The 23284-nt window shown below is 39.3% G+C and overlaps 1 protein-coding gene across 1 annotated transcript; it reads right to left on the bottom strand.

The window, feature by feature from the left end:
- Positions 1 to 8692: 8692 nt before the first annotated feature.
- LOC145007329 (uncharacterized) lies at positions 8693 to 9043 on the bottom strand. Its single transcript, XM_078966287.1, has one exon. It carries the CDS (start codon positions 9041 to 9043, stop codon positions 8693 to 8695), a length of 351 nt encoding a protein of 116 aa, XP_078822413.1.
- Positions 9044 to 23284: the final 14241 nt, after the last annotated feature.

The following is a 23284-nucleotide window of genomic DNA, read 5'->3' as shown; positions in this document are numbered from 1 at the left end:
TAATCTTCGTTGGGAGCTTGGCTTCAGCATTAGTCTTCAAATTTATTGGGTGAGGAGGCTTGATGTACTGATTCTTGAAAGATAGCGCTTTCAGCTTGAGAATCTTCAAAGAGAACAACAGAGAGAAATAAGCTTCTAGATTAGTTCAGCAGGTTCATAGATAGCAGCAAATTGATTGAGGAGGCTTCAATGCAACCTGTCACATAATCTTCAAGTACAGCTTCACCATGCTTCTGGGATTGACATATTGAATGATGGAAGAATAGTCTTCATTTCTTGCTCCTTCGAATGAAAATTCTTCGTGCTCACAGATGAAGCCTTGGCTCAAAAATCTTCAACACAAACTTCATGAGTCTTATCTATACCTGAAATCACTTTTCAAGACGAAACAAAACTAAAAGAAAAATTAACACACAAAATAAAAATAGAAACAAAAATATTTTTGGATTTTCTGATTTTTCTGAACAAGAAATAACACTATTTTTGGATTTTAATTTTCTGATTTTTGTTTGATTTTTGAATTATTTTTAATTCTCCCCCTAAAATTTATGCATAGAGAAAAACTATATACAAATTTAACAAAAATAAAATGATATCTAACTTTAAGAATGATTTGGGATCAAAGTTTTTAGACAACCTTTATCCGCTTGTCGGTACCTTCTATCTTCACGTCTTTGTCTGGTCGATCGCCGGTATTGTTGTCCACTTAAACATGAAAAATTATGACAAAATTAGGACATACTATAAGTGACAAGATAATGTGATCCTAAGTTCCTAGATATTATATCTGATCCTAAGTTTCTAGATACTATATCTTAAGGACCATTCAGCTGACGACGACCAGGGATATTGTTGTCCACCTAAATTGAGCAGCGAAATCTATAGACAATCTTTGAGTGTTCAATTTTAACTGTACTAGAACATGTTTCCCGCTTCCAGATATGCCCCCGTAATCAAAGACTTCCAGAGTACTCCTTACATCGGGTGAGCAGATAATCATTAACAGAGAAGATAGATTTAGATTATTATCACTTATAGTTTTAGAGGGATTGAGAAGTAGAAGGTTGCATATGCTGTGTACCAGGTCGGATTGTTAGTCAAGCAAAGGAGACAGCATATGGCTAACAGATAAGAGGAATTTCATAGATATAATATGCAGAGAAATAGATTTGCATATGTTGCAGTCCAAGTCGGATCTCTTCCAATCACGCAGGGGAGGCAACATATGACTAACAGTAAGAAAGAAAGAAAATAATTTTCTACAGACCTAATTCATCGGAATTTACCAGTCGCCCCATCACTACCAAAATTAAGGACAAAATCCGCACATCGAGGAAAAGTTAAACCATGGTTCCAGATACGGGTTCATTTAATGTGACAAGTAGATTCTTATATATATCTCCCTGCTCAACCTATCCGAGCGACGTATTGTCAGGCTAAACGGAACTATCTAGATCAAGATTTGTCAAGTTATTTGATTTCCTAAGTTCAATTCTGCCTAGTCATGTCTATTTGGATTTCTTTCATGCCTACCGACACATTGAACCAGAGCATAGACCCTTCAACTTTGGGTACGTTACGCAGATTGACCGTTATCACTCACTTCCCAAAACATCTCCCTCAAGCACATTCCATAACCAATTTTTTTTTTAATTTTCAAATTTTGTTTTGTTTTTATTTCTCCCCCTAAATTTGTGCATAGGAGAGAAACGAAAGTAAATGCACAAATTTAAACTATCCTAAAACAAAAATTTGTCTTTAAAGTGAATCAGCTTAAGAAAAACTCAGGAGTATAGAGAAGAAAACTCAAACCGTAAGTCACCGATTGAATTTGCATCCAGAAGGTCTGAGAACAACACACGTAATCTCAGAACAGATCCGAAAATTCTTCATGTCGTTAAGCACAAACCCCGTGAGTGATCACTTCCTTTCTTCCCTTCCCGCAAGGACACATACTTTCCAACAATGTTATGAGTGTTGTACAGTTGAGATATGCCTCCTATCATGTGCCTGGAGCAACCACTATCAACAAATCGAAGTCTGATGATATGCCTCCATAGCTGATCCAGCACAGAGCGGGATCAGTTGGTCTTTGGAACCCAGTCCATTTTGAAACTGGGTTGACCTTTGTCATCCTTGCATGGTACTCTCTCCCATGACATGTCCTGCTTATCACAAACAGAAGATGAAGAAATATTAGAGTCGTTAGAAGATTTGGGAGAGTGAGCCTTTGGAACCCATTTGTAGTTGGGTTTAACCCATTTCTTTTTCGATCTGATGGGTGGCTCAGTACTTGCTTTTGATCTAGATGTTGGCCATTGAGATGACATTGATTTTGACTTCACGGGAGCATCTCTTGGATTTGGCTTCTTGGCTGACATTCCCTTCTTGACATTGGGATTTGATTTCTTGGCCTTGGGAGTTGAACTCTTGCCCTTCGTGGCATTCCAGTCGCCATTGTCTGAACATGACCTTGTGGGGTTTCTTTTGAAGTATCTCCCTCTTGGCGTGTTCTGCCACCCTTGTGCGTAGTAGGGAATGTATGCTCGATTAGGACAATTTCTGGCAATGTGTCCAGGTGTTCCACAGTGAAAGCATGTCTTTTTCTTCACTGTGGAGTTGTTTCTTCCTGCCCCTGATGGCATGTCCTTGCCTCATTTCTGATTGTTCCCACAATCACACTTGCAGCAAGTCGGCTGTTTCACTTGACTTGGTGGCTTGTACTTACCAATAGCGGGTTGATCAGAAGCAGTTGAGTTCGAAGCAACAGATTCAGAGTTCAAGGAATCATTAGTTTGTTCAATAGTTTTCTCCTTGTTCTCATCCTCTACTACTTTACCTGCACATGTAACAAAATCATTAGAAACGTTCTCTTCATCCTTTTCTGGCACAACCGTAACAGGTTTCCCATATTGGAGATGTGCCTCATTGTCAATTTCTTCCTGTGTCATAGGGATGGATGTGTAGTTATGATTGAAAGGGGGAGGAACACTATCATACCCTAGACCCTTGTTCTGATTATCTTTGAATTTCAATTGATTTTCAAATAAGGACTCGACTGTCTTACTTGACGTAGTGTAATTTTTGAAACTAACATATGTTTTCCCACACTTTATTTTCAAAGCGTCAAGTTCTTCAGTTAGAGCAACAAGTTTGCGTTTAATGTGATCATAATTTTCACACTTGTTGCTGTAATCTTCTTGTAATTTCCTAAAGTCCTTAGTCTTGGCCTCTAATTGTCCTTTTAAAGGTTTCTGACCTTTCCTTAGAATATAGCCTTCATATTTAAGGTCCTCATTTTCCCTTTTTAGCAAATCAATTTGTTCTCGAAGAAATTTAATTGTAGCTTTACAAGATGGAGTACATGAAACTTCATTTACCGGAATTGATGTGGAACTCATTTTTTTTTTTTTTTAAATTTTTTTTTATATATTTTAATATTTTTAATTGTCCTTTGACTTAAAAACTGAGAAAGTCAACCTTAAAAGTCAAATTTAAAAAGTCAAACCCAAAAGTCAAACTTAAAAGTCAAACCGAAAAGCTAAATTTGAAAAATTAAAAGTCAAACGAGAAAGTCAAAGTTTAAAGTCAAAGGTCAAACTTGAAAGTCAAAATCAAAATTTTAAAGTCAAAAGTGATAAATAAAAGTCAAAAATTAAAAACTAAAATTTTTGGGTAGAAAAAGGATTTTAAAAATAAAATTTTGAACTTTTGGGGTTGAAAATGTCAATTTGTGAAATTATATGCGAAAACGATGAGTTATATTCGAGATTTCGGATTTAGGGAACAAGAAGCCTCATAGACGAGTTGGTAAGGCGGTGGGTTGCTCATATAGAGGTCCCGGGTTCGATCCCCGGCTCCTTCAAATCCGTTTCCTCTTTTATGCGAAGGCTTCTAAACGAGGACGGCCTCGAAGCGAGGACTAGAGCTGCGAAGCGAGGACGTAGCCGCGACGCCGAGACCGATGCTGCTGAGCCGTGAACCAGATGCGAGACCGAGGGGAAGAAGCTGGACCGCACACCGAGACCCTAGCCGAACACACCGAGCCGCACACTGCTGAGCCTCACACACCGAGCCGCACCCCTTCAACCAGCCGCACACTTTCAGCAGATTCGCGGAAAAAACGATGTTTTTCACCTTTTTTTGCTCTAAAACTACCAGCTGCACACTTTCAACAGATTCGCGGAAAAAACGATGTTTTTCACCCTTTTTTGCTCTAAAACTCGATTAAAAACTCGTTTTTATGAAAAATACAAAGAAGTAACCCCCCCCCCCTTATTTTTGAGAGATCTATCCAAAAACGCTATTCTCTTTTCAAAATAAGATCAAATAAGCTCCAGATCTGACAAAATTGATTGATACAACTAAGCTCTGATACCAATTGTAAGTCCCCAAAATTGCTTGTGTATCAATCAGATCCAATTGATGGTGCGGAATCCCAATCAATTGGATGATGTCAGATCAAATAGAAGAGAATGAGAAGACGAATTAAGATGAATCTATGATGTATTAATGAAATGAATTATGCTCCTTACAATAGATTCTCTCTCACACACACTTCTTCTCTCTAACTTTCTCTCTCTACAAGATACTCTCCTCTCCAACCGTACGCTCACATGTACTCCTTACCTTATATATATGAGACATGGGCCACAAGTAGCACACGAGTGTACAGCTGCACATGCGTGTGCGGCCGCACACACATGTGCAGCCGTACACAGCCACAATATTACATATTATATTATAGAAAAAATATATTTTCCTAAAAAAGCAAAGTATAAACCAATAATTATGACCCAACGTCCTCCTACCGTATACTTATTTCATATAATGCCCTCATTGTATGCATAGAATAAAGCACATAAAAGCAACTAAAATGGAGAAAAAGAAACAAACTCCCCTATGTTGTAGTGGTGAACTCGAATCTGATAGTCGTGGGAATAACATTGCTATCTCAAAATTGTTCTAGAAACTGGAATATGTTGCTCTATAATGTGCCACAAAAGTAAAACCAAGAACACCAACTTCTAAAAAGTGGTGCAAACAATTGCAAAAAGTTGCAACGACTAGTAAACACGAAGTGAGAAAGTGTTAACCACCACGTAGCATCGAGCGTAAGATATTCTGATCCACGATCAATGTAGTCGTCACGACTTGGGAAAATAAGATGTACGTTGTGAGAATCAAAAGTATGCCTCTAACCATGATGAAGTAAAACTCCACGGCGTGGCGGTAAGATATCCATGTTGTGGGAATCAAGCATATTAAATAAGAAAAATCTTCAAAAATATGTACGTCATGTCCGCATGTAAAATTTTCATAACGCTCAGAAGAAGCTCTATGAATCCATTAAATAGTGTAATCATCCCCTACAAACATGACTCACACCTTACACTTATCAAAATTCATCACTCTCGATTATAATCTTCAAAATTCTCTCACGACTTTTTTCTTGAAATTTAACCTATTTTCTACACAATAAAAAAAAAAGTTCCTAGTGTAAAGAAAGAAAACATCATCATCATTCGGTTACAAATTCATAACAAAACATAATAAACAAAAATAGAAATAGAAATAGTCTAAAACAAACAAAACACAAGTAAAACATAAAAACTAAAAATGGGTAAAATGTCACTTTTCATCCTCCTTGTTACGTGCTCCACTAGTACAGGATCCCACATCTCTAACTGCCCACAACTCTTTCCTGGTTGGAATATATGGAAGTTGTTGTGGCACGTTGACTAGCCTCTTGATCTTCAAATATGAAAACAACAAATCCATAGAATTTCCCAAGTAGTTCACTCCACCATGAATATTATCCTAATACATCCTAGGTTTACTCTAGAATCGGTCTACTGCAATTTCACCAATTTATGCAGCATCTTTTGGTATGGCTCGTCCTGCTACTCTCGTTTGCATATTCGTTGCTCTTATGGTCTAATTTCTCCAACCATTCGAATCGGGTCATTCAAACGCATCATGTATTTCCCTCCTCCAATATCAACAATAATCCTAGCATCCTGAAATTAATGGGGTTGTAGTAAACAACACTCTATCCTATTGAGAATCCTAGCAAATGGGTGATCCATCAAACCAAATGATCAGGCCAAATACGTAACCAAATTCCCTCCATAAATCGGTGTACCCGTTCTTCCTTTTGTAGCTTTCTCATAAAAGGAAGAGTGTTATATGATAAGGAATGTTGCAAACAATACCGGGTGTAAGAATAATCCAAAGGAAAGAAAAATAAATCAAGCCCACAAACCCTATCACATATTTCCTTTTGATTGATTTGGAATTTGATGAGTTGACGAATAAAACAATGTATCAGAGAACGAATGAGATTGGCTGGTGTAATAGCTGACTTGGAAATTCCATTTGCCATGCAGAACTGTGCATCTTGATAAAAAAAAAAACTTCTTGAGACAACACCCGATATGCATTTTTAGAAAAGTTGTGAATTTTGGAGCTATAATATCTGGATAATCATAAAGATTTAGCCTCCAAGATAACTCCACTAAACTACATTTGTGATCCTTTGCACAAAATCTAAATATCAAGGGTTTCTTGTCATTCATATCTTCTTGAAATTTTAACAAAAATATGGAAAAGAATTCCACCCACAACTCCTTGTACATTGGCTCTTGAAGTTAAAATAAACGTCTCCAACCATCACAAGTAAAAGTGAAACCCCTTCTCGTAAAAACTCTTGTCGAATAAGGCTATAATTGAGAAGCATGTCCTACACTTGCAATCTAATCCCAATCAATAGCTAGAGGTGCCAAAATCTCTTTATCATGCAATAAATCAAACCTAGATTTGTAATGTGCAAGTCTCTCAAGATTGATATTTGAAGGCCATTTACATTATTGATGGAGTTGTGCTTCAATTGAGTGGTCTTGGTTGAAATGGCGAAAACTTCTTTTCTAGTGTGTTTCTGGTGTCCTATTTTCCGCAAAACAAACAAAAACAACATACCACGCTTTGCAGAATGAATAAACAACTATTCTATAAACTACTTAGTTTCCATGGTGTGGGGAATAGCTCTTTCATGTCATGCCTAATGATCAGACCGAAAATCACTTTATTTTCGCAGCCAAAATATATCTAAATCATAAAGGTTTTGTTTCTTTCTTTTAAATTGAGCAATTAATCTTAAATAACAAAACAATAGGAACCTAATGACCTTGACATCACTAATCCTTAGATACTACAGTCACACAAAACTACTACATCGGACCAAAGTCCGAAACTACTGCTAACTAGACGGGCAGGCATTGTGGTCGTAGACCCGTTCCTACTGGAAGGAAAACTCACCTCGTAGTGCTGGCTGCTGAGATGCTAACTCCAAAAGTGGCTGACCGCTGCTCCGGAACTGTCTGACTACAATTTCCAAAACACTAGATCAGTTTCTGGTAAATGCTCTCGGGGTCAAATAACTATTTTACCCCTAGTCAAAGTCAAATCCTTGGTCAAAGTCAACTCCCTGGTCAAAGTCAACTTCCCGTTGACCGGACTCATCGAGTTAGGCCGTCAACTCACCGAGTCCCTATCATCCATTCTAGTCCTCTATCCTCTTCTACTAGTCGAGTTGATGAATTTTTCCTCGAACCCAAAAGTTATTTCTTTGTCTCTATCTTGTAGGGTGAGTTTTGGATCATAGATGTCCACCAAAGCATGGTCGGTGCTTAAGAAAGGTCTTCCCAAGATTATGGCCAATCCCCCATCTTCTTTCATATCCAAAATTATAAAGCCCACCAGAAATACAAATCTCCCAACTTTACCCATCACATATTCAATAATACTGCAAGGGTATGTGATTGAATGATCCGTCATGTGAATAGACATTCTAGTGGTTTTTAATTCTGGTGAATCCATCTTTTTGTAGAATGAGTAAGGTATTATATTTATACCTACCTCCGAATCAGCTGAGGCATTTTTTTTTGTTGAATTATCGAATTCACAAGGTAATGTTAAACGCCCCAGATCTTCCATCTTAATTTGAATGCCTTCTCTCACATCGGTTGAGCATTACTCATTAAAGAATACTTTTGAAACTTTTTCTAGTTCCTTTCGGTTGTTGATTAAATCTTTGAAGAACTTTTCGTATTCGGGCATTTTTACGATTCCTTCAACAAATGACATATAAATGGAAAGTCCCTTGAATAACACACCTGAACCTTCTTATTTCCATTCTCATCTAAATCACAATCTTTTGTAAGATGTGGTATGCTATAGCTGTCGCATCCAACATGAGTAGCATGAACTGATTGACCCATCTTTGTGATCCTCCTATCCATCATGTAGAGTTTTCCATTATAAAATCAATGTTGTATTGACCTCAATCTCTGTTCTCTTTTCCTCTAGTAACATCCTCTCTTGGATTGTGGTACACCCTTGAGTGCTTGGAAAATTCTTCAATAAGAGATCTGTTAGTAGTTGGATCCTTCTTCATCATGGGTCATTGGGAATCAAGATGTTGACTTGTGATCACAATTATTCCATCATAAAAGGTTGTGATTTCCTATTGCACATTCAATTCATGTTTAGGTAAATTTCCCTACATTCCCTCGGTAGAGCTTACATGCTTCACATAACGATTCCCTATAATTTTATTGGAAATTTGTGATGTTCTTCTTGAATTTAGAAATCTTTAAGGGTGAACTAATTTGTTGAATGCCTTGGTAATCCTCTATTGATGAGTAGCAATATGGATTTTGGCAAGATCCCTAAGTTCATCTATAGTGTCAAGATCCTGGGCCAGGATCCTATCGTTGTCTTCTTGGTTTTGAAGTAAGTGTCTTGCTGTTGGGATCACCACTTTAGTGGGAATCATTGATTTCGTTCCAAACACTAATGAATATGGGGTTTGGCCTATAGCTATCTTGGAAGTGGCTCTATCTGCCCATAATATGAAGGGAAGTTCTTTTACCCATCTTCCTTTCTTCTCATCCAACCTTTTCTTCAAGTTGTTGACTATAATTTTGTTGCTGGATTCTGCTTGGGCGTTAGCTTGAGGGTGGACAGGAGAAGACATTACCATCTTGATTCCCCAACTTGTGCAAAAGTCCCTTGTCCTTTTGCTTATGAATTGGGACCATTGTTGCATATAATTTTAGCAGGGATCCCAAACCTGGTCCAAATGTTACGTTTGATGAAGGAAACTACCTCTTTTTCTCTTACTTAGATGAAAGCTTCAACTTCTATCCATTTTGAGAAGTAGTATGTCATCATTAGCATGAAGACCTTTCCTCAAGGAGCTACTGGAAATTTACGCACTATATCAATTCCCCATTTCATAAATAGCCAAGGGGAGATGATAGGATATAGAGGTTCTATTGGTTGATGCAAGATGTTGCTATGTCTTGGACAAGCATCACATTTCTGGGTATGAAGGAAGGAATCTTTCTTCATGGTTGGCCAGTAGTATCCTATCCTCAACACTTTGGAGCATAAGGATCTGCCCTAGTGTGGTTGTCGCAGTTTCCTTCATGCATATCCTTTAGGACCTCTGTAGCTTCATGGTTTTCTAAGAACCTAAGGTATGGACCTGCTATAGATTTTTTGTATAACTTATGTTGGATTATAACAAACCTTGAGATCGTTGTTTTGAATGCCCTTTGGCTTTTCTCTTCGTTAGGGATCATGCCATTTTGAAGGTATTCCATAATGGGTTGGATCCAGGATCCTAAGGTTGGATAAGGATCCTTGATGTTGGTATCCTAATGCTCAATCATTGAATCAGGATCTTCGATTGTAGCGAATTCAGTAGTTTCCATGTGATTTTCGGGATCCTTCAGTCTCTTGGCAGGATCCTCAATTGTCGGGATCAATATGTGGGTTATAGGGATATTGGTTTCTGGAGGGATCCTTAGGGAAGATCCTAGATTACCCAAAGCATCTACTTCAGCATTGTCTTCTCTAGGAACCTGGGTTAGGCTAAATGTTTCAAATTTTGAGGCTAGGATTTTTGAGGATCTGGAGGTATAGTACTAGCTTCTCTCCTTTTACTATATAGGATCCATTAAAATGGTTAGTTAATAATAAAGAATCGATGAATACCTAAAGATCCTTGATTTGAAGATCTTTGGCTAGCTATAGTCCCATGATTAGTGCCTCGTATTCTGCTTGGTTGTTGGTTGCATTAAACTCACAACTGATTGCTTGGCATAGGATGTCCCCCTGTGGTGATTTTAGTATGATCCCCAATCCAGTTCCTCTTTTGTTTGATGCTCCATCTGTGAATAGTGTCTATCTTCCCATTTTCTCTTCTTCTAGAATTTGTTTGGCTTTTATTTCGACTTCAACTCTTAGATCATCACTAAAGTCAGCCACAAAATCTGCCAGTGCTTGGGACCTTATATCAGATCTTCGTTCATATTTTATGTCATATGTGCTTAACTTCATGGGCCATTTTTCCATCCTTCCTGACATTTTTGGTTTTCTCATAACACTCTTAATGGGATAGTTAGTTCTTACAGTTATAGGGTGCGTTTAAAACAATGTCTTAATTTAGTAGAAGTTATTACTAATGTAAGTATAAGTTTTTCAAGGTGGGAATGTGGGAATACATGGTCACAGGATCCAAGAGACTTTTACTTACATAGTAGATGAGATGTTGGTCCCCAGTTTGATCCTTAGCTAATACTGCACTTACCACGTTCGAGGATACCGAGAGATAAAGAAGTGTTGGGGTTAATAGATTACATCATGGGCTCGGTCCTTAGCCCAATTTTGAGTGTCGGTATTGGGCCTGTCCAACCGTGCATGTTTTGTACTAGGGTTTAGTATATAAGTTGCATGCATGCAGTCTTAGTAATCATCGCTTTCATTATTGTATTTTACTCTAAGTTTTGTAAGCCCTAACTCGCCTCTACAGCGGAAGTTCTTTGTTGAGCTCTGCTGAGGCGTGACTTTGTTTTGAATCATAAGCATACATTTGATTCCATCCAGTGTTTACTTTCATACTGTTTTTGATTTGTTCGATCTCTATAATCATACCTGTGAAACATCTAATCAATCTAGAGTTTTTGTACTCACTAGTTGGTATCAGAGCAGGAGACTGTGTGATTCATACACATCTCTTCTGTCGGAGAAATTATTAGTGTTTTAATTCTGTATTGATTGATATTAATTGAGCCGTCATTCCATATTGACGTATCTCATTAATTGTTGATCTAACCCTAACGATATATTACAAGTCTGATCTTTTACAGGTTATCGATCAAAAGTCATTACAATGTCCATGGAAGATTCACAAGCCAATCCAATCAACATCTCTAACAGTATTGGTTCGACGACAAGGATACCAATCTTGTATACATAGGATTATGAAGTCTGGATGCATCACTTCGAAGATTATGTGATTGGATCGGAGGACAATGGATACTTGATCTGGGAAGCAATCACCGTTGGCCCATTTGCTCACTCAAGCACCTGTAAGATTGTTAAAACTCAAAAGGAGTACAATCAGCTTGTTAATGACATCAAAGATATTCCTCAAGACGAGAAGGAAAAGTTTCAATGCAACATAAAAGCTCTAAGGATGATTAGGTTTGCGCTGCAGTCATATACGTTTTGTTTGGTAAGTTCTTGTACCATGGCTAAAGAGATCTGGGATAGATTAAAAGAATTGTATTCCAATGATGAAGATTTGGAACATTCAATTCAAACTCTCTTGCTGTCTGAATTTGGAGACTTTAAGCAGAAGCCTGAAGAGAAACTTGTTCAAGCCTTTGATCGTTTCAATCATCTTTTAAGTAAGATGATAAAACATGGGATCGAAAGGAAGGTTATCGAACAACAGGTTTTATGAACGATCTCAGATCCAAATGGATGGTTGTTGTGTCTACAGCGAAAGATCATGAACAGTTCAAGTCATACTCTTTGGCGAAACTAGTGGGTATTTTGAAATCTCATGAAAGTGCTCTGTCTAAGGAAACGAACGTGGTTTCCAGTCCGGGTTCTTTAGCTCTTATATCTAAAGGAAAAAGCTCAATTGAAGAAGAAGAGGAATTGGATCTTGCCAATTATGATCTAACCGGCGATGAATATGCCTTGATGGTGTCTAACCCTAGAAATTTTATTAAGAAGAAATTCCCAGCCAACAAGAACCGAAACTGGCAAGGTAGTTACAGCACCGAAAAGATCAAGGAGGAACCAAAGATGAGGTCAAAGTCTAAAGAGTCAAAGAAGGAAGCGAAAGTTGGAGGAGACTCAAGATTTGACTGCCATTACTGTGGAGGCAAGAAACATTTTGCAAAAGATTACATGCTGAGAAAGAAGGAAGAGAAGACAAATGAAGAAGATGAGGAAGCGAGCCTCCTGAGAAGATTGGAGGAAATCAAGAAAAAAAAGTCTGATGCTAACAATATTACAATGAATGATTTAATTCTGCAGGGTACAGACAACTGTGATGAATTCGGTGGTGTGGAAGTTTGGTCCACAAATTCCGAGGATGATGAAGTCTGAAAGCCCACTCATGGGAAGGCTTTGCTGGCAAAAGAAGAACGTGATACAGGAAGGTGCTTTGTGGTAACTGAAGGCGTGTCTCAACTGAGAGGATACACAACCGACGGGGGAGTTGAAGACGAAAGGGAGCGAGAGGACATCTGTTTCGCTGCCAAACCTGTCAGTGCACAGATTAATGTGATGAATTGATTAAGAAGGTTCAAAATATTCTTGTCTCTCTAAAAATACCTGTTACTAACTATGAAAAGGAATTAAATGGCTTAAAATCTAAATTTTCAAGAATAAGTAGCAGTCTCACCCAAACCCGTGTCACAAATTCTAACCTAACTGATCAAATCAATAGGATTTCATCAAAGAGTGAGGAAAGGAGAATGTGGATCGAGAAGAAAGAGAATGAGTTAATTAGATCTAAGGATGAATCAATTTATTTACAAAGAGACAATCTCAAACTTCTTAAACAGCGAAATGTGTTTTGTTTAATTGCTAAAAGACTCTATTTTAACATCACTTAGTTGCATCTTGATTGTGAGATAGGGAAGAAGATACATCGCATGATTTTACCCATCCTTGAGTTAAAGGAGGATGAAATCGATGCTGAAGCCTACAACTATGAAAGCGTTGTATCTTCTGACGAGGTTTATCGAGCATATAAAATAGGTCTTGATAAAATTGAATCTTACATAAAGTCCAAGGACCACAAGGACATGTTCAAAAATCTGTTAGACGAAAATGATATATTGAAATTAAGAACTGAAACTGTACAGAAATTTGACTCATTGAATGCCAAATTAAGTTCAGAGAATAAAATTGATGTTGAAAATGCATCTGAACTTAATGAGGATGATGATCTGAGTGAAATCTCTGTAGAGGATGTGGTGGACTATTTAGAATTTATCAAAAGTGAACCTAAGTCACGCAAAAACCTAATTTCTGAAAACTCTGTTGAGTTCGCTCGCTCGTCTACTGACAAAACCAATGTTCTCAAAGCTAAAGCTGTAGTGTACCAGAAGCTACAAACCACTCCAAATCAAGTCTACACAGTACCAGGTGTCACTCTACAACAAACTGCAGAGTTAACAGCTATGGTAGAAGAAGACAATGCTGGCAGATGTGACAAATTTTTCTGGTAGGCCCCAATAGACAACGCTGATGAGACAACGGGTCTATCCCAGAAAACTTCATGGAGAGTGAAAGGTAGATACATACCCGAACCACTTAATGAGCCAAAAAGATATGATGTGCCGAGCACAAGTGGAACCAAAACTTCAACGGGCAAACCTATGCAAACCACTAGCGAAACATCCTCGACAAAAAGTGACATGCTCCTGCTTCAAGGAAAAAGGCTAACATCCATAGGAATCCAAAACAGGTGGCTGATCATAAACACAAACGAAATCTGAGATACAAGAAGAATCTCTCAGAAAGGAAATAGTTTTGGAGATCGCAAAATCCACACTATGTAAGGATTGAAAAGAACAGCAAATCCCAAGAGGAATCAAGGAACCGAAAGTGTGGTTTCGGTCCTTCGACCGAAAGGAACCAAAAGGGTGGTTTCGGTCCGATGACCAACAGGAACCAAAAAGAGAGCTTCGGACCTCCATCCTATATCAACCGAAAGAACAGTTTTGGTCCTCCATCCAACAGCAACCGAAAGAGCGGTTTTGGTCCTCCACCCAACAACAACCGAAAAAGCGGTTTCGGTCCCCCATCCGATAACAATCGAAAGAGCGGTTTCGGTCCTCATCCATCCAAGTTCAGTCAGATACACAGAAGTTCCAATGACACTTCAAAACCCAACTCCTCCAATTCTAGTTTTCCTTCGTCAAAAGATTTAAAGGTAAAAGGAAAGCTCTTTCCAGAAGATAGCAAACGTCCAAAACAGATCTAAAAGAATCCTGACATCAACACCACGAATCCCAAACCCACTAAATCTAAACCAACCAAAATTAAAGTTTTCACCATAAAAAGAAAAGATGAAACAACTTTAATTAAACGTACTTACTTAGTTGATATTTATATTACTATACCCTGTTCTGTAAAAGGCTCACGAGGACCCAAGAAACTTTGGGTTCCTAAATCCGCTTAAAATTTTTGCAGGTAATTCGTGACGAGGAGTTCGATGAAGAGTGGTACATTGATAGTGGCTGCTCTCGTCACATGACAGGGAGGAAGGAAGAATTAAGGGAGTTTCGATCTCTTAAGGATAGTGGCATTGTAAAGTACGGCAACAACTCATTTGGTACTATCAAAGGCTATAGAATGATCACTAATGGCGAGTTCTCTATAAGAAAAGTGGCTTATGTTGAAGGGCTCCAACATAACCTTATCGGCGTATCACAGCTGGTAGTTGGCACTGGATTGAAAGTATCATTTGATGATGAAGGTTCAGAGATTGTCGAGAAGAGATCTAATAATGTTCTGCTGAAGTCTAAGCGAAAGGGGGAAATGTACCCGTTGAATCTCAACCCCATTCGGGGCAAACCAGCAGTTTGCTTGCTCACTAAAGCTCACTCCGATGAAAGCTGGTTATGGCATTGAAGACTCTCTCATCTAAACTTCAAGGATATCAACAAGTTAGTTTTGGGAGATCATGTTCGAGGACTTTCGGTTCTAAAATTTGATAAAGAACATCTTTGCGCAGCATGTGAAATGTGAAAACAGAGTAGGAAAAGTCATCCTTCTATTATCAATACTAAGGTAATAGAACCATTGGAGCTGTTACATATTAATTTATGTGGACCCTCATCCATTGAAATCATTGGGGGAAACAAATACATTCTTAAAGCAAAAATTTGAAGCTACTCCAAGGCTCAAGTTCTTCATAAAACAGGTCGAGACTCAACTAAGGAAGGTTGTTCGCAACGTCCGAAGTGACAATGGCCTGGAATTCAAGAACAAAGACTTTGAAGACTTTTGTTACTGAAAAGGGAACGACTCACAACTTCTCAGCTCCATACACTCCACAACAAAATGGTATCGTTAAAAGACGAAACCGATCTCTATCTGAAGCAGCTCGTACAATGCTATGCTTCGCCTCCTTGTCGTTGTATTTTTGGGCCGATGCAATTGCCGCTACTTGTTACACCCAAAACAGATCGTTTTTGAACAAACGATTCTCTATCACTCCCTACGAGATCTTGAGCAATCATAAACCAAATGTGAAATTCTCTCATGTGTTTGGTTCAAGATGCTTCGTGTTCAACTCAAGAGAGAATCGAAACAAGGTTGATGCACAGGCTGATGAAGGAATTTTCTTAGGCTACTCCCTGAACTCTAAGGCATACCGAGTTCTCAATAAGTGCTCAAAGAAGATCGAAGAAACATACTATGTCACCTTTGACGATAGTTATGTTAAGAAGACGAAATCAACAAATGGTGCAATGCAAGAGATCTTTCCACAGAATGGTCAAGTTACGGACTCTCTTTCAAATCTTTTCGAGTAATACTTGCTTCTGTTTGAAGAGCCTCAAAAGGCAATTGACTCTGAATCTACGGCAAAAGACAACAAAGTTGATAGTCTAAAACAAATTATTGACGATGCTGCTCAAAAGATGGCTGACGAGCAATCTAAAGAAACCGAAAGGCCAGAAGTAAGCGAATCTTTAAGTGACCGTCCTGATGTTGAGGGGGAGGGTCCATCTCTTTTTCATGATCAAGGTTCATCGTTCTAGGGGAGAGCTTATCGCCTCGTTCTTCAAGCTCTTCTGAGAGTCCACTCAAAGAAGGGAACACTAATCCAAATACCGAACAGGCATCAGTCTTCGAGGGGGAGAACACCAATGTCGGTGATGATGACATTCAGTCAGAGCTAGAGGAAGAAATAAATGTTGAATTGGATCCCATCTATGATCCAAATTTCGCTCCACTTATCAAATGTACCAAAGATCACCCTCAAAGTCAAATTATAGGGGAATCTTCAGAAAATGTGTTAACTCATTCTCAAATCAAAGCAAAACAGGCTGCACTCTTTTCTAAAGTCGAATTTTGCATGTTCAACTCCTTTGTTTCCAAAGTTTAATCGAAGATTGTTAACTCAGCGCTTGATCATTCAGACTGGGTTCAAGCCATGCAAGATGAATTAAACGAGTTTGAAAGAAACAAAGTATGGCGTCTTATTCAAGCCATGCACTCTTTTCGGTCTCAAATGGGTTTTTAGGAACAAAATGGACAAGGAGGGGAATGTCATTCGTAACAAAGCGAGGCTGGTGGTCAAAGGATACTGTCAGGAAGAGGGAATCGATTATGAAGAGACCTTCGCTCCAGTTGCAAGATTAGAGTCTGTCCGTATCTTTCTTGCTTATGCAGCTCACAAGAACTTTGAAGTCTATCAGATGGATGTCAAATGTGCCTTCCTCAATGGTGAACTTGAAGAAACCATATATGTTGAGCAACTGCCAGGCTTCGTGAACGAGAAGTATCCAGATCATTGTTATGTCCTTGACAAAGCTGTATATGGCCTCAAACAGGCTCCCAGAGCATGGTATGAAACTCTCACTCGTTTCTTAAAAATGTCTAAATTCAAACAAGGTTCGGTTTACCCAACCTTCTTTCGTAAGCGAGAAGGTAACCACCTTATGATAGTCCAAATTTATGTTGATGACATCATCTTTGGCTCTACGAATCCTAACTTAACAGCTGAATTCAGAAAGTTGATGGAAACTAAATTTGAAATGAGCTCAATGGGTCCAATTAACTTTCTTCTTGGATTGAACATTAGAAAGGGACCCGAAGGCATTTTTATTAATCAGGAAGCATACACCAAGACTTTATTAGCTAAATTTGGGATGATGGGAGACTCCAAAGTGAAAGTGCCTATGGCCTTTGGAACTAAGCTTACACCCTCATTGGAGAAACCAGCAGCTGACAGGACACCCTATCGACAAATGATTGGGTCTCTGATGTATCTTACAGCCAGTAGACCTGATATCATGTTTTCAGTCTATTACTGTGCAAGATTTCAAGCCAACCCACGCGAACCTCATTTACAAGCTGTGAAAAACATCTTTCGCTATCTGAAGCGAACCTCCTCCCTCGGTCTGTGGTATCCAACCAACTCAAGATTCTTTGTTCAGGCATTATAAGATGCTGACTTAGGTGGCTGTGGATTAGATCGTAAAAGCACAACCGGAGGATGTCAATTTCTAGATGGAAAATTGGTTAGTTGGCAATCAAAGAAACAAACATGCGTTTCTCTATCCACTGCAGAAGCTGAATACATTACTGCAACATCATGCACATCTCAAGTCGTTTGGATACAAAGTCAACTCACGGATTACGAGTTAAACATGAAGAAAATCCCACTATATTGCGACTCTGAAAGTGCAATTAGGATTTGTCACAACTCAGTGCAACATTCGAAGACTATGCATATAGCACTGAGGTACCATTTTATCAAGGATCACGTCAAAGATGGTAATGTAGAAATTCACTTCATCAGAATGACTGATCAACTGGAAGATATATTCACAAAGGATTTACCTGAAGCGAGCTTCAATAAGATTCTACAAGGCCTAGGAATGATGCAAGCTGAATCTGTACCAAAAACGCCTTTGCTTTCATAAAGGTAACAAGCGAAATAGAGCGAACCGAAATGAATCGAACGTTCGGTCTGTTTCGGGTGAAGTTCGACTAAGAACCGAAATGAACCGAACGTTCGGTCTATTTCGGGTTCGGTCCTTCTGAACTCGTTCGCTTCTTTTTCTTAACAAGTCATTTTCACTTTATTCCTTTGTAATCTTCTTCATTCCTTCTTTCCCTCATATAAAATTCCAAAAATACTTTTCACTTTTATTCTCATAAAAATACTTATAAAATCCAAAAATATTTTTCTCTTTCGTTCAATTGGTCAATTCTCACAAAATAGAAAAATATTTTTTTGATTTCTTTCTAACACTTTTATTTGTCTAAGAGTATTTCTCGATGGTGGAGCTTAAGCAGGTCTATTTATATTATTTTATACCATTAGTTAGGTGTCCCTAGATGCATGAGGTGCTTGAGTGAGCAAATGGGCCAACGGTGATCGCTTCCCAGATCAAGTATCCATTATCCTCCGATCCAATCACATAATCTTCAAAGTGATGCGTCCAGACTTCATAGTCTTGTGTATACAAGATTGGTATCCTTGTCGGCGAACCAATGCTGTTAGAGATGTTGATTGGATTGGCTTGTGAATCTTCCATGGACATTATAATGACTTTTGATCGATAACCTGTAAAAGATCAGACTTGTAATATATCGTTAGGGTTAGATCAACAATTAATGAGATACGTCAATATGGAATGACGACTCAATTAATATCAATCAATGCGGAATTAAAACCCTAATAATTTCTTCGACTAAAGAGATGTCTATGAATCACATAGTCTCCTGCTCTAATACCAATTGATTAGTACAAAAACTCTAGATCGATTAGATCTTTCACACAGTCTCCGTTTGTTTATGAGCCTTACATGTTGTACATCGTTGAGTGTCTCAAATACTCACCTCTCATCGAAGCGCTCACCAAGGTTGAAGTTGTTCCAATGTTGTGCCTCTCACTTGTTTACTCTACTGCCTACTACGACAAGATTCATGAGCGGATTCACTTTGAAATCCACAATAAGAAGACCTCTATCTCCAAGCACCGCTTATGTGCCCTAATTAGTCTTTCTCAAGATCAATCTATGGTAAATACTGAATCCATTACTGCTGGTCAACTGTTCTCTATGTTTTATCAAATGAGATATACTGAAACACTTACCACCATCACAAAATTCAAGAAGTCCTACCTTCCTCCTCAATGGAATGGCCTTTTCAAGCTGCTTTTCAACGGACTCTCTGAGTAAAGCGCTGGCTCCGATGGTGCAAGCAAGTATTTTATGAATGTGCTTTATAGGCTGTACCATGGGATCAACTTAGATTTTGGGACTATAATCTGGCAATAGTTGGTACAAAGCTTGGTTTCTTCCTCCAGGCACTCTGAGATCTCGTGTGGGAGATTTTGGACGATCACCACCAACTGGGAAATGGACTGCCTTCATGTTCCAATCATGGTGGATTCTCTTCTCTCCTCCATTGCTACCTTTCATACTATGAAGATTATTGTTACCGATCCAACCAAGTACTCGTTTATTGGATCTATTCCAGAGGCTATGCTCGCTCCTATCTCTGCCTCGAGTAACGTTCTCCAACAATACAGGAAGCATCCGTCTTCAGGTCTGAGGGAGCTGACCCAGCCATGGTTCACTCTATTGATGAGGCTGACAAACCTGCAAAAAGGGGTAAGAAAGCGGAATCCCAAAAAGAGGCACAAGTTTCCAAACCCACCAAGGTGAAAACCCCTCTGAAGCGAAAGTCTGATCAAGCTGTTAGCTCACCTCCCAAACCGAAGAAGCTAAAGAAGCCCGCTAGGAGGCTAATACTACAATCTTTGAGTGACTCAGATTTTGAGTATGTCCCTCCCCAACACGAGATTGCTTCTCCTTCAGCATCTGAGAGTGAAAGCTCTGATGATGAGGCTTCGGGCCGAGGTGATACTCTGCCTCGCTCCCCTACCCCAGAAATTCCAGTTCGCTCTCACCCTCCTTCACCTCCACCAGTAGCCATCCCTGTATCTATCCCTCCCATTTTTCCCATTCCAACCACTCAACCATTCACTACAATTCCCATCCCCACTCCCATATTCACAAACACTACCACTACCACAACAGGTGCTTAGTCTACTTCCCCCACTCCACCTGTCACAACCGAACCTCCACCTACTTCAAAACCCTTGTCTCCCACACAATCCACTGAAACAACCCCTATTCTAGGCGGTGAGGACTTGGAATTTTATTCCACATATTTTAGTCCTTACCGAGTGCAGAGTGATGATGATGATGATGAGCCTGTTACGAAATGTCATCTTAAGGCAGTAAATGAAAAGCTTGATCAACTGCCCTCATCCTCTACCCCCAACACTTATTCTGAAGCTGCATTGAAGTCCTTGTTCTCCTCCGTTGTTATTGAACACAGTGCTGCTTTATCTTCTGCAGCCAAAGCAATCGAAGCCTCCACTTCCCAATGTCAACAAGCCTCAATTGTTGTTGATGCTTCGACTAAAGAATGCAAGGAAGCGACTGCAAAAGTCGATAAACTAGTTTCTGACGCTCAAGTGTTTTTAGATTCCTTGAAGGCTGCTAATCAAAAGAATGCTCAAACTCTCAACGCTTCAGTAGAGAACCTTCAACGGTCTCTTCAATCTGAATGGTCAAACCTTGAAGCGGCACGACAAGCCATTGAAGCAGCCAATGCATCTCTACATGCTAACGTCAATGATCGTCTCACTCAGCATGAGGCCGAATTAGTTGTAGAGAATCGCATTATGGATGAGCTTGACAGGCGCCCCTCCCAGCTGAAAATGCAAAACCTCAAGCTGCGTACTGCCACTACTGAGCTCAATGATCTCAAGTCAGAGAAGGAGGCCGTTCGTAGTTCGGTGGCTGATGTTCACTCCATCCTCCTTCATCTTGTTGAAGCACATGATCCAATCATCACAATTACCACCCGTCGGCATCTGGTTGATAAACATAGGCCATCATTGGACATCCTTAGTCGTATCGAGGGTGATCCGGTGACTGGTGTCCTGTCGAAACAAGGGGGAGAAAAGCAAACTCGAGACAAGCCAACTCAACCTACTACTGAATCGAAACCATCATCTGAACTGAAGGGTAATGAAGCTTCGATCTATCACAAAGGGAAGAAAAATAAGAAAATTGGAGAAGATGACACAGATGATGAGGATGATGTATATGCTGAAAATCCTAAGAATCCGTTTCAGAAGATAAAGCTCTCCGAAAAAGAGTTGGAAGAAAATCTCAAGAAACAACAGGCGGAGATGGAGCGAAAAAACAAGGAGACGGAGCTCCTAGAGAAGAAAAAGTCCATGTTTCCCGTGTAGACTGCAGTTTCGCTCCAGAGATGTGCAATTGATGAGCCAAGCATTCTTTGGCTTGAGCCAGTTATGTATTTTGGGCTCGAGAACTCCAAGGATGCACAGTTTGACATGCCGAAAGGCATTTGTATTCTATTTCTTTAATTCAACTGAAAGGCATTTGTATTCTATTTCTTTAATTCAACTGCTTTTATTCCTTCCCCAGACCCGAAGGTAGATAGGGATCTGTTGGAGTTCTACCTGGAATTTTCTCAACCCTAGTACTTGACTTGGAGTTTGAAAAAGATCACAACTGTCAAGGTTTTAAAGCCTTACTCAGCGGGGAAGTTTGTCAATGTTCAATTTAAAGTGACTCGAGGGTCCGAAGGCTCGGTTCACAGCTTCACCCTCGCTGATTTGCCGAACCTGAATCCCCATGATTGGATACTCCTCAACAACATTCTTCTATCAAATCCTAAGGAGTACCAGCCAATAATTGATCATATCAAGCGTATGCTTGTTTGCTACATACACGAAGTGGCGAAGATGGACCAGGATATTGCCTCAACCATTCACAAACGAACTATAATCAAAGCTATGGGCAAGGTTGGCAATGTCAGCACTATGGTCAAGGGGAAGATTGATACAGTTTACCAAACTGGTATGTTCCTCAGGGGCGAAGGTCAGAAATGTTTGTTTTCTCTTGTTGACAAACACCTCTTCTCAACATCATGCCTGAAGCATATCTTAGAAATCATCCAGAGGTGTGATCAGAACAGTGCTGCTGATAAGAAATTATTCACTAACATGTTGAGGTGGCACTTACAGTTTCGACAGACACTTCTTGCAATAATTCCATGTATGTTTAAATTTGTAAAGACAGTGAAGCCCACACAAAAGAAATGATCTCTCGCCTCATTTGACGTAAAGGGGGAGATTGTTGGGGTTAATAGATTGCGTCATCAGCTCGGTCCTTAGCCCAATTTTGATTGTTGGTATTGGGCCTGTCCAACCGTGCATGTTTTGTTCTAGGGTTTAGTATATAAGCTACATGCATGTAGTCTTAGTAATCATCGCTTTCATTATTGTATTTTACTCTAAGTTTTGTATACCCTAGCTCGCCTCTACAGCGGAAGTTCTTTGTCAAGCTCTGCTGAGGAGTAACTTTGTTTTGAATCATAAGCGTACATTTGATTCCATCTAGTGTTTACTTTCATACTGTTTTTTATTTGTTCGATCTCTATAATCATACCTGTGAAAGATCTAATCGATCTAGAGTTTTTGTACTCATCAAGAAGGAGTGGTTCCCCATCTAATGGTTTTACCAATAGAGGTATTGAATTCGAATATCTTTTAATTTCCTAGAAAGCATCTTCATGTTCTTGGGTCCACTCGAATTCTTTGTTCTTCTCCAAGATTTCGTAAAAAGGCTTGCATCTTTCTGAGGATCTTAAGATGAACCTGTTTAGGGCTTCCACTCGTCCTGTTAGTCTCTGAATATCTTTTGTCGAGGATGGTGATCTTTGATCATTGATAGCCTTGACTTTCTCCAGGCTTGATTTGATTCCTCTTTTGGTTACCATATATCGCAAGAACTTACCCAATCTCATCCCAAAGTGGCATTTGGAGGGATCCAACTTCATGTTATATTGGTCCAGGATGTTGAAGGCTTCTTCGAGATCCCTGAGGTGACCCTTAACTTTTTTGGACTTGACCACTATGTCATCGATGTAGACTTCAATGGTGTCCCCTAGTTTCTCTTTGAACATCTTGTTAACCGGTCTTTGGTATGTTGCACTTGCATTTTTAAGACCAAATGGCATGGCAGTGTAACAATAGTCACCTGTTGGAGTCATAAACGTAATGTCCTCTTGGTCAGAGGCTTCCATCTGGATTTGTTGGAATCCTGTTGATACGTCCATG

This window comes from Lactuca saligna, chromosome 7 (genome assembly GCF_052625555.1).
Source record: "Lactuca saligna cultivar CGN05327 chromosome 7, ASM5262555v1, whole genome shotgun sequence".
NCBI classification, from domain to species: Eukaryota; Viridiplantae; Streptophyta; class Magnoliopsida; order Asterales; family Asteraceae; genus Lactuca; species Lactuca saligna.
Note: the sequence above shows the minus strand (reverse complement) of the source record. Positions and strands in the feature narration are given on the sequence as shown.

Bases quoted from the DNA above. Each gene is read 5' to 3' on its own strand.
- LOC145007329 (XM_078966287.1), bottom strand. From the start codon at position 9,043: ATGGTAATGTCTTCTCCTGTCCACCCTCAAGCTAACGCCCAAGCAGAA.